Here is a 10824-nt window from a genome sequence, read left to right as displayed (position 1 = left end):
CCTATTTCTTTCCTCTTTGTTCTCTCAATTTTACTGTATTTTCAAAGATAAACATCACTCCATCACTGGAGGGAAGAAGAGGCATTCTGGATCAGAAAATGAGAATTTTTAGCTCAAAATGATTTATATCCTTGTGAGAAGACTGTTCTACTTTTAACATCCTACAATTCCAAAAGAAAGAGGTGAGCGGGGAATCGGGGGAAGGGAGAGGAGAGATAGAGTGTCACTATGATAAGCACTCAAGGATCCAGAATAATTGAAGGGAGAAGTTTTAAATATGTGAACATTTCCAGAAGATTAAGAATCTCAACTTTGGAATGTGATAAATTCTAAAAGGCATACTTTGAAAGGTGAAAGAAAGAAGAGAGAATTATTTCTTTTAACTTTAAATTCCTTAACACACAATTATAACAACAGACTCACAAGACTTTAACAAAACTTGATTTGTTGGGTTTTTTTAAACAACTACAGAAGGAAGAACTTTTACATAACAGCATACTTATAAACACAAAAATACATTTGATTCTTGAGAGGAACAGAGAGAGGCAAACTTTCACATTAGACCAAGCAACGTGGAGGCGGGAAAGTGTTTTTTTCCTCTGTGCAACCTGGGATTCCATTAAGAAATATGACAGATCCTTTGTCCTCTGTGCAAATTTCAGACAGGCACTGCACTCTGTGTTCAATTACCAGAGGCTCTCATTTGTTACTGCCAAAGATAAAACTGCACAGACAAGAGAAAAGCACATTTGAAAGGAATTCCTTTGACTTCTTGGCATCCCCAAAGGTCCTGGCTCTGTCAACTTTTTTAGGTTCCCTGCTGGGGAGGCCAAAAGTCTAGGAGGATGCAGGCATGCCAGCATCTTGGCTAAGTTTGGTATCCTGTTAAAAAAGCCTGTGTTCAAGCTGTGACAAAGACAGGAGCTTGTTTCTTTAAGGCACAGTTAGTCCAAAGCATGGTCACAGATGCTTGAATATTATTTATAAATGTTTCAAGCCATGGGACTGCATTCATATTAATTAAATCAATATCTATTTGGAGCTGTAAACTTTCAGGTTTTGCTTGACTGACAGAAACAAAGTGAATTTTCTCAACAGAAATACTTGCTAAGTAAGGGCCTTCATTCCCAGAGACACTTAAGCTGTGTGAAAAAGCTAGCAAGCAGAGTCAGGGGTTAGGACGGGTGAAAGGAAGAAAGTATTTATGAGGACAGGCCAGCACGTAACTCACGTCCACCGGGGATGTCACCCTGAACAAAGTTCAAAACAAATGACACCAATAGAAAGATGGGGAAGAAAATACTCCAGGTGCCATCATATCATCTCCATCTTCATTCAGAAAAGGAACAGGGTATTTCTCTTAGAAACATTCTTCCATACACTAAGTGAATGCATTTTCTGAGGTTAGATTCCACAGAAGCAAACCAGCCCTTTCTCTCACGCTGCCTAAGCATCTATTTTGAACTTTTTATAGCAACTTTAGTTAACAAGTAGAAAAACCGTACATGCTGCATTAAAATGTCATTTAATTCTTTGTCTTACATGATTACCCAGAATTTTACTGGCCAAGAAATAGCAGCTCAAAAAATAAAAACCATCTTAAAAATCCTTAAGTACATCATATATTCATAATTTAAATGTCATAGCTTAAAGGCCACTGCCCATCAGCTCACTGAATGGACAATGAAGTTTCCAAAGCCGCTGCAAGGGAAGAACCACTTTCAATTCAATGAATAGTTATGGTCAGCAGGCTGAAAGATTGTCCTTCGTCTCTGGCTTTGGTCTCTTTTCTTTGTTCTGGTCCTGCTAGGCATCAGAGATGACACTAACCCTGAAGTAAGTCCCAGCTGCGTAAGCAAGTGTTCTTCTCCAAGAAAACACTCAATACGCTGGCTCCTCTGATGCTGAGAACACATGATGCACTGCTTATGTCTGACTCAACTTCCTTTGAAGGGTAACCACTGCCAGCAGTGGATAAGAACTGAGAAGGAATCCAAGAGAAAACAGCCAGGTCAGAAAGGAGTTGGGTGAATGAGACCCCTACTTCCAGGGAGGGGCAGTGATTCCAGTCCCAGCAGGGAGTCTGATCCCCTAGCTTTTGTGGGGTCCTCTACACCATGTCTACAGTCTGTGATTTCAAAATGTACTCTCAAGCAGGCAGTGGCACCCACACCCGGTAGGACACACCTCCTGGGTGCGAAACCACTCCATCATGTGGCTGGTGTGCCCACCATGTCCACAGGTCAAGCAAAAGTTGGAGGAGCCTCTTACTGCCACGTGGCAGATGGCACACTGGAATGTGAATCCCTTGCAGATGGCACACTGGGTTCCACGAACCTCACTCCGGCAGTGACTGCAATACACACCAAACTCTGGAAATGGTTTCAGATAGAGAAAAAGTGAAATACCAATGTTAGCTTTCTTGCACTGGATTTTTGCTGGTTTGTTTGGCTGGTTCAGATCTGTGATTTCACTGGTGTAGGGAACTTTCAGGGGAAAGTGCCCTCTGACAACGCAGATGTGGGGCCCTGACAGCTGAAGTGGTTTTCCTGGAGGGTTCAGAAGCAGAATTTGAACCTAGATGTCCCTTGATTCCAAGGCCAACTAGAGAGCTACAGGCCACTGTACTGGCTGTGTCCAGGATTTGTTCTAATGTAAAGGAAACTGATTGTAGAACTGGTATATGTTTACCTGAGGACTCCATTTACACTTCAGATTAGCAAAGCTGATTAGTATTTTAAATTGTTTCCAGTTCTTTCTGTCAGGCAATCAAATGAGCACGGTTCTTTAAAAAGTTGCTAATTATAATCAGTATTTGAATTGATAAGAGACTTCTCTGCCTGTGGTACCTTCTAATAAAATGGAAGAGTGGCCTAGTGCCCCCAAATTTTCATAAGCTCAGTGAAGAGACTTTAAAAATGTCAAAGTTCAGTTTATAAATGAGACTGATCATTTATTCTAGGATTTAAGCACTAAGCAATTTAAATTAGAGGAACATGTCAGACAGCAAAGAGGATGAGGTTGAAATTCACAGCACTCACCAATTCCCTTATGAGGATCAGGAGGGCAGGACACAAACTTTAAAACTTCAGCTCGTTTTTCTCTCAGACCCCAACGATAAAGGATTTCTCCATAACATTTCTTAAAATCATCAAACTGCTGAGTGTTGGCAGGGTCAAGGAGCCTGGAGAAAATTCATAAATTCTTCTGTTGGTTGCATCCCCCCACTCCTTTATAAGAACTAAAAGAGTAAACATCATATAACCACAGTCCTCAAAGAGCCTTCTGAATATAAATCAGTTTTCCCTAAGTTAAAGGACAAGGACATGGAGAAAGAGCAGGCTCTAAGGGATTTAATAAAGTCCCACAAATGGTGCAATTTTTTTTCTGTTCTCTGAGGAAAAACATGCCAAGTAGAAACTTTAATATCCACATGTAACAAAGAAGACTGCTGGATCTACCTGTCACCATCCAGCCCTTCACAGGAAAGTTTCTGAGCATCCCTCTCTCAGAGGGAGGACCTGATTTTAGGAAGTTTGGGGGTTCCCTAAAAGTGAAAATTAGATCACAGTACTCTTTCCAGGTACAAGAGGGCCGTTTTTCTGACATGATGCTAAGGTACTGAGGACTTAGCTATCAGATGGTCCAATGGTAACATATATTCCCAATAACCGTGAGTACAACTGTTTTAAGGGTTTGGATACCAGAGAAAAGTAGAGATCTTTACAGACAGAGGGCCTACCTTTTGTTCTTGTCGTGCTGGTCTCGTTCCCGTTCACGAGGGTCACTGTAAGTCAAACTCCCAAAGCGCAATTCATCAGGGGACGACTCCCCCCATGGTGAAGATGCATGCTCTGTTTCCCTACCCACTGTAGAAAAGTCAAAAAGACAAAGGAGGAAAATTATCTGAAAACTGCTTCACTAACAGAGTGGGTCTAATTTATGATCTGCAGTGTGGGAACGTCAGAGACCCAGCATTAAAGAACCATCCCATCCCATTTATCTTTAAGACAACCTTACAATTATGAATACAGACACACCTACTCATTTATGAATCTATGTGGCCACCTGTCTTCTAGTTTTCCTCCCTGGAAGAGGGACATTCACAGGTGAGTTAGCAGGCAGCAGCAGATGAAGGCAAGGTAGGTAGAGGGCATGGTTTAGGGTGACTGAACTGAAAGCTAGAAAAGCCCCATTACACATTTTTATGTGAGTGATGCAGACAAAAGAAAACAAAGCAAGTGTCTCTGTAGAGAAACCTAATTTAGAGACAAATACCCAAAGCCTGCAGACTCACTGTAATGTAGTTTTCATTATTTTAAAAGGACTTTTATTGTAGATGAATTCTAGGAAAAATGAAATGCACAAGGAACAATATGATAAGGATTTCTCTTTTCTTAAGATTAATTAATTTATTTTTAGTTTTCAATATTCACTTTTATAAGATTTTGAGTTCTAAATATTTTCCCCTCCGCTGCCTCCCCCCAATGGCACACAATCTGATATAAGCTCTATATGTATAATCATATGGAATATATTTCCATATCAGTCATACTGTGAAAGAAGAAACAGAACAAAAGGGAAAAACCCCAAGAAAGAAATACAAACAAAATAAAGAAAGAGAAACTAGTCTGCTTTGATCTGCATTCAGACTCCATAGTTCTTTCTCTGGATATGAATAGCATTTTTCATACGACAAGGATTTCAATCAAACAAAGGCCATGCATTTATGAAGCTGGAGACAGAGCCCTGGTTAGGTCATTTACATGCCTACCTATATTCCATCCACCAGTGCTGAGTCCTGGGTCTGACATACTTGAGCAAGAGCCAGAGGAAGTAAAGCTAGGCTGCAAGGAAGGAAGATAATGACAAAAATTACTAGGCTAGCCAAGGCGCCACCCTAGTGGTCATGTCACTTAGTAAAAATAAGCACTAACCAAGAAATCAGTCCACTTACATAGCGGCTGTGGGACACAAGGTTGGAAGGACGATTAGGAAAGAGTCCAAAGGGGTTCAATATTCCCTGTGGCCTGGACTGTGCTTCAAACACACTGCAAAGCATGGCCAGGGTCTGGACGTCCCGGAGTTGACAGTAATGGGCCAGCCTAGAGAAAGCAAGAAGACGTAATGAGCCAGGACAGGAACAGAAAAAGAAGGGTAGCTGCAGGGAATTTTGGTAAGAGAGGAATTCAGTCTCTTAATGACTCATGAATTTTCACATCAGCTGTAAGATATTCTGATTTCAGGCTCAGTGGCAAGAAGTAAGGAGCTTTCCACAGGTCAAATGGTTTGCTTTCTTTTCTGATCTGAATGAATATGGAGCAGAATACAGTGCCATTCAGTTACAAATGACTAAGATGTAGCTCTGATGGGTTCTGTCTAGCTTTCCATTCAAAAATTCTAGTGTTTCATACTCAAACGTGAAGCTCAGTTAGTTAATTAGTGCAAATCTGGGATGTCTGCAGCTCATGATCTTTTGGTGAACGAACATTTATTTTGAGGTAGACAAATCTTTCTCATTTCCTGTTACTTTCATCACAGGGCCTACTCAAAAGCAATGGAGCAGTCAGCTGAAGAGAAACCAAACAGCCATTTGGGCTTTAGAGAAACCCTGGGGCAGAATTCTACATCTATCCTATTAGCAATGGGCAGGCGCCATGTTACCAAAATGCCCTTGAACTAGGCTGTTAACGGAAAGACCAGAAGGCCCTTGCTCTGAGGACAAATAACAGCAGTGATACCTTACAGTGTGGCCTTCCATAATTACAAAGTTCTCACATACACGATCTTACTCAAGTTCTATAGAAGTCTCATAAGACAGGCAGAGTGGGTGCTAACCTTCCCATTTCACAAAAGGGATAATCAAACACTGGTACTAGTCTGGAGTCCATTCTGAATTAGTAAAGCAAGAGGGAGCCTGCAAGAATGGGCAGAATCCCTTCACAGCGCCGAGGCGCCAGCTCGTCTTCTTGGGGAGCCTGCCCAAGAATACCACATAGCTAAGTCTTACCAAATCTCCATTGTATCAGATTAAAGTGCTCTGAAGCAATCGGACTTTGACAGTCAAGGAATAAACTCGAGAAAGGAGATGCAAACAACTCCCAAAGCAATTTTCCATTATGGTAACAATGGCCTAGTGGTTCTGTACAACGGAACCTTCTACTTCCACAAGTCTCCCCTCTGTATTATTAGGAGGAGGCAGTCTACAGGCCAAACAAAGATCCTCAAAGTACACATGTATGAGGAGGAGTTTCTCCCTAATAAAGAAATAAACCCTATTCTATACCTTCTTCTTAACCAGTGTCATGGAAATGAAGTTAATATGTTTTAATGAATAGATTCCTTCAACTCCATTATAATCTAATTTCCCAGAGCCTTTAGTCTTTAAAAACCTACAGGGACTCCAATAGCTGTCGTCCAAACGGATGTCGGGCCCAGGGCGTCTCCAAATCTGGATCAGACTTTGGGCCAAGGCAAAGATCAGTAGCTACTGTAGCCAGTGACCAAACCTGGAAAGATCAAAGAAACACATTTAAATATAACCAAGTGAGGATGAGACCAGAGGCAATGAAAAAAACTCATCTACTTTCCAGGGCTATACAAGTAGTTTAACTAGCCCTCATTAACTAAGCTGAGGCTAGATAATTCAGCACCTCTACAACAAAAAGCAATTGATTTAACATCATTACATGCTGCTTCACTTGGCCTTGCACCATTTTGATATCTATTCATGACATGGATAAAAGCATAGATGGCTTGCTTATCAAACCAGCAGATAACACAAAGCTAGGAAAGAGAGCTGGCTAATCAACTAGGTGAAAGGCAGACTTCAAAAGATTCATGACAAGCTAGGACACTGGGCCAGTCTGAATAAGATATTATTACATTTGGATTAGAAAGATTAACCTCACAAGTACCAGACAGAGGAGAAATGGCCAGACCCAAGTGCCTCAAACAGGTGTGTGATGGAAGCTGAGACTGCACCTACAACATAGGCAAAACATTCAGGAATAAAGAGGGCAGAAGCATGCTTTCCTCAATTGTGCAGTATGATAGCTAGCTTTGGGTACTTCGTTTGAAAAGAGGAGAGCATCCAGATGGTAGTGGACAGGATGAAAGGGCTATCAGTTCATATCACATGAGGATCAACTGAAAGACCTGGGGATGTTTAGCTTGGAGAAGAGAAGACTGGGGGCAAGGGTTCTTAAACTGGCATCTGTGACCTTGTTCTTTTTCTTTTTAAATATTTTGATAAATATATTTCAATAGAAGGGCCTCCCTTGTGGTATTTTATGTATTTCATACACTGAACAACATTATTCTAAGAAGGGGCCCACAGATTTCACCAGACTGCCAAAGGGGGACTGTCCAGGACACCAAAAAACTCTAAGCTATCCCTAACTTAGGGATAGGGATGACAGATGTCCTTGAAAATTTAAGTACAAGGTTATCATGTAGAAGAGTGATTGGATTTGTTTAGTTTTGCCCTAGAAAAAAGAACCAGGGGCAATGAGTGGAAGTCAGACAGAAGAAAATCTTGGAACAATCAGAGCATCTTGAAATGGCCTCAGGAATTAACTGGTTCCACCTCACTAAGGACAGAAGGCTTGTCAGCAACTTGGTGTGACACCTGTAAGGTTACTGAAATCTCTTCCCAAAGTCACATTCTGGGATTCTTTTCTACACTCCCCTGCACTGTCTCTTTTGGGTCCTTAGGCACTCGGGAAAGAAAAATGACATCTGGATTCCTCGTCTGAGATCTCCCTGGTGGTTCCTATTTCATTTTGAAATTTAGGATGTCTTTACTGCATTTATTTCAAAGTACAAATCATGAAGAATTCTGCTGTATTACTTTTAATCACAACCTATTCTCTCACTTTGAAGCTGAGGGATTTGGATTTCCTTTTCGCTAACATCAAGTTGAGGAAATGCCTCCATAACTGTTAGCTTATGGGGTTCAGGTATGTCCTTTATAATCAATTAGGAAAATTTTATTCCATTCTGATTATATGCAAAGCACAGTACTAGATACGAACAAGTACAAAACATGTTGTACCTCCCTTGCAGAACATAAGTTCCTTGAGGCAGGGACTACATCACTTTTGCATTTGTAACCCTACAACCTAGAACAGTGCCTGGCACAGAGATGGCACTTAATAAACATCTACTGATTAACTGATGATCAAATACATTAAAACAAATGGTAAATAACGCCTCAGTTTATGTAAAGTCAATTACAGACATATGAACATTTACATATACACGAGTTAAAGAAATTATCACTTGCTAAAATAAGAAAATGAGTTGGGGAGAGGGGTATTATCTAGAATTTGCATTCTCCTCTCATATCCCCGACATCCCAGATAACTAGCACTTGGCTAGAAAGGAGCAGTTATTTTAAGGGACAGCATGCATTTGTGTTAGACCACTAGCATCTGCAGCTCACTTATGGTAACTAAGAGATTTGGGGCAGGAATTTAGTTGCTGATTTTGCTATGAATGATCTTGAACTACTAATAACCTCAGGGGAAAAATGCCTTAACATCCTCCATCAGAAACAGTGACACAGTCTATTTCTGTAGATCCTGCTGAGCAAAAGGCATCTGACACCTTTAATGCATGGTTTCAGGAATAAGCTAAAGGAAACACAAAGATTTTTGTAAGTATTTTTACCAAACTGTCATTTCACCAAACTTTATTTATTAAGATAGATACCAATACAGACAGAGCAGTCTATCCTTCACAATCCACTCTGTCTGAGAACATTACTGAAAAGAAAGAGCTGTTGAGAGTCATTCTGCTTCAAAGAAAGACATTCATACCAAGAAGAAGCCAGGAGAGGGGAAATCAAATAGATGCTTATCTCAGAATGCTAAGAATCTCAGGGTCTAGATCCTCTTAGAAACAGGTTAAACCCATAGTTCCCATCACAAATCCCAAATAGTTAAATTTTGCAGTGTTGGCTAAAGGACCATTAGATGTGCTGAATGGGAGATATTAAGGATTTTTTATTTTAAAAAAATCAGGGTCTCAGCACTGCTTCTTGTATGGAGTACAGACAAGAAAAAAAATTAAAGTGAACAAGAGTCAGGTGGGAAGTAGCTAGTTCCCCTACAGCCCAACTCTAATACTATGCAATACTATTTACTATCCTGTAAATGACAGGATTCAACAAGAGAACCTTAGCTAATGACACTCAGGTACAAGATATTTAATACTGGCCTTGGTGTAAGCCATGAAAAGGAAACAAGAAGTAGTTAGTCCCCTTCTGCACACTGAGCAAGAAATAGGAGAAAAGTGGGAAGGTGCTCAGGTCCTATGTGCTGGTGTAGACCATTAAGAAAGGATTTTGACATTGTACGTTTTAAAATGCCATTCAACCAGAAAAGCAGCTATGGAGTGAAAGGCCTATTCAACGAGAAAATCCAGATCAGATGTGCTGCTGTCTCTGCAGAAGCCAAGTCAATACCTGGACAAGATCCTTGCGTCCCACAAGCAAGGCCGAGGCAGCATTCTTCTGACAGGTTTCCTGAATGTCATTAATATTCAGTCTGAAAAGTAAAAAATAGAATGATTCTTACCAGACAACTGAAGCACTGCTGGTTTTAAAGAGGGATAGACAGACAGACAAATTCTTAGAGGTGAAAGGGATCCTAGAAATAATTTAGTCATTATTCTGGTTTCATTAAGCCGTCTTCTTTTCCTCGCTATACTGAAACAAAGATCATCTGGGGCTTTATCCAGTATTGTGGGAACAGACAGGGGCTAAACTGCAATCATTCACTACTCTGGGAAATCAGAAGTCACAGTTAGGTACCAATCTTCCAATCAATTTTTCTGTGGTTTAACCAGAGCTTTCAAATGACATAAAAACCATGAAAATGGACTTTGATGAGAACAGTTTGCATATAAAACCCCAAAGAATAGATTTCTGATACCCAGAATAGAGGAACTGCAGAATAAAATGTATAGTATAATCTTAGGGCAGTTAGATGGGGCAATGGATAGAATGCCGAGCCTGGAGTCAGGAAGACCTGAGTTCAAATCCAGCCTCAGACACATACTAGCTGTATGATCTTGGGCAAGTCACCACCCTGCTCACTGTTCCTCATCTGTAAAATGAGTTGGAGAAGGAAATGACCACACAAATGAAAACAACTGAACAATAATGCAATCTGTTATTTCCAAGTACATGAAGGATCCCTGGAATTTTCTACTTACATGTAGAGCTCTCCTAGTGATTTGTGTACAGGAAGCAGGCAGGCAATATCCTGGATTATGACTTTTCCAGCAGCTTTGATTGGACGATTCCCAGAGTCTGTACCTTCCCGTTTGCTCTTCCATCTCCGTGATTTCTAGGGGAAGAGATGAAAACACGTTAGTGACAGTTCACAAAGAATGTCAAGTTAGAAATGAACAGCTCAGTGGGTTGGGGGTCAGTACCTAGTCTACAAAGACTTTCCAATGCAGCATGCCCATAATAACACAGCAACTTCTGGAAGTAAAATGAAGACAAGGGTAATGAACTCTTGGTCCAAAAATCCCAGAAAGGGTTGCCAATGCCTAGTATAGGACTGGGCACTTAATAGGTGTTTAATGACTACGTACTGATTTTTCATATGACTGAAGCTAGAACAAAAGAGAGCTATATAAAGACAGCAAAAAGCCATCTGAAACAAAAAGACCTAAAAACTGTTTTAATTTTGTTAATCACTTTAATGAAAGTTCTGTGTTTGAACTGACATCCATTTTTCTTCCTTCAGTCAATTCCAATAGCATCTATTAAAATTTTTCATTAGGGCACAGCAATGTGAGCTTTGCAGT

The 10824-nt window shown here is 40.5% G+C and overlaps 1 protein-coding gene across 7 annotated transcripts in view; it reads right to left on the bottom strand.

Annotated features, from left to right (window-relative positions):
• Positions 1-428: 428 nt before the first annotated feature.
• Positions 429-10824, bottom strand: part of WDR59 (WD repeat domain 59) — a 73933-nt gene continuing 63537 nt past the window's right edge. For 3 of the 7 annotated variants that reach the window (XM_072636546.1, XM_072636547.1, XM_072636549.1), the window contains 9 exons: positions 10222-10355; positions 9470-9551; positions 6397-6509; positions 4958-5105; positions 4775-4847; positions 3743-3869; positions 3042-3184; positions 2188-2372; positions 429-1981 (listed from right to left, as the gene is read on the bottom strand). In XM_072636546.1, coding sequence (XP_072492647.1) covers positions 1826-1981; positions 2188-2372; positions 3042-3184; positions 3743-3869; positions 4775-4847; positions 4958-5105; positions 6397-6509; positions 9470-9551; positions 10222-10355 — 1161 coding nt within the window. In that variant the 3' untranslated portion in view covers positions 429-1825. Of the gene's footprint in view, positions 2373-3041; positions 3185-3742; positions 3870-4774; positions 4848-4957; positions 5106-6396; positions 6510-9469; positions 9552-10221; positions 10356-10443; positions 10496-10824 lie in introns of those variants that run through there. The other 4 variants (XR_011972949.1, XR_011972950.1, XM_072636548.1 and 1 more) reach the window with 3 other exon arrangements.

This window comes from Notamacropus eugenii, chromosome 1 (assembly GCF_028372415.1).
Source record: "Notamacropus eugenii isolate mMacEug1 chromosome 1, mMacEug1.pri_v2, whole genome shotgun sequence".
NCBI lineage: Eukaryota > Metazoa > Chordata > Mammalia > Diprotodontia > Macropodidae > Notamacropus > Notamacropus eugenii.
This window is presented reverse-complemented; position numbering and strand designations above follow the sequence as displayed.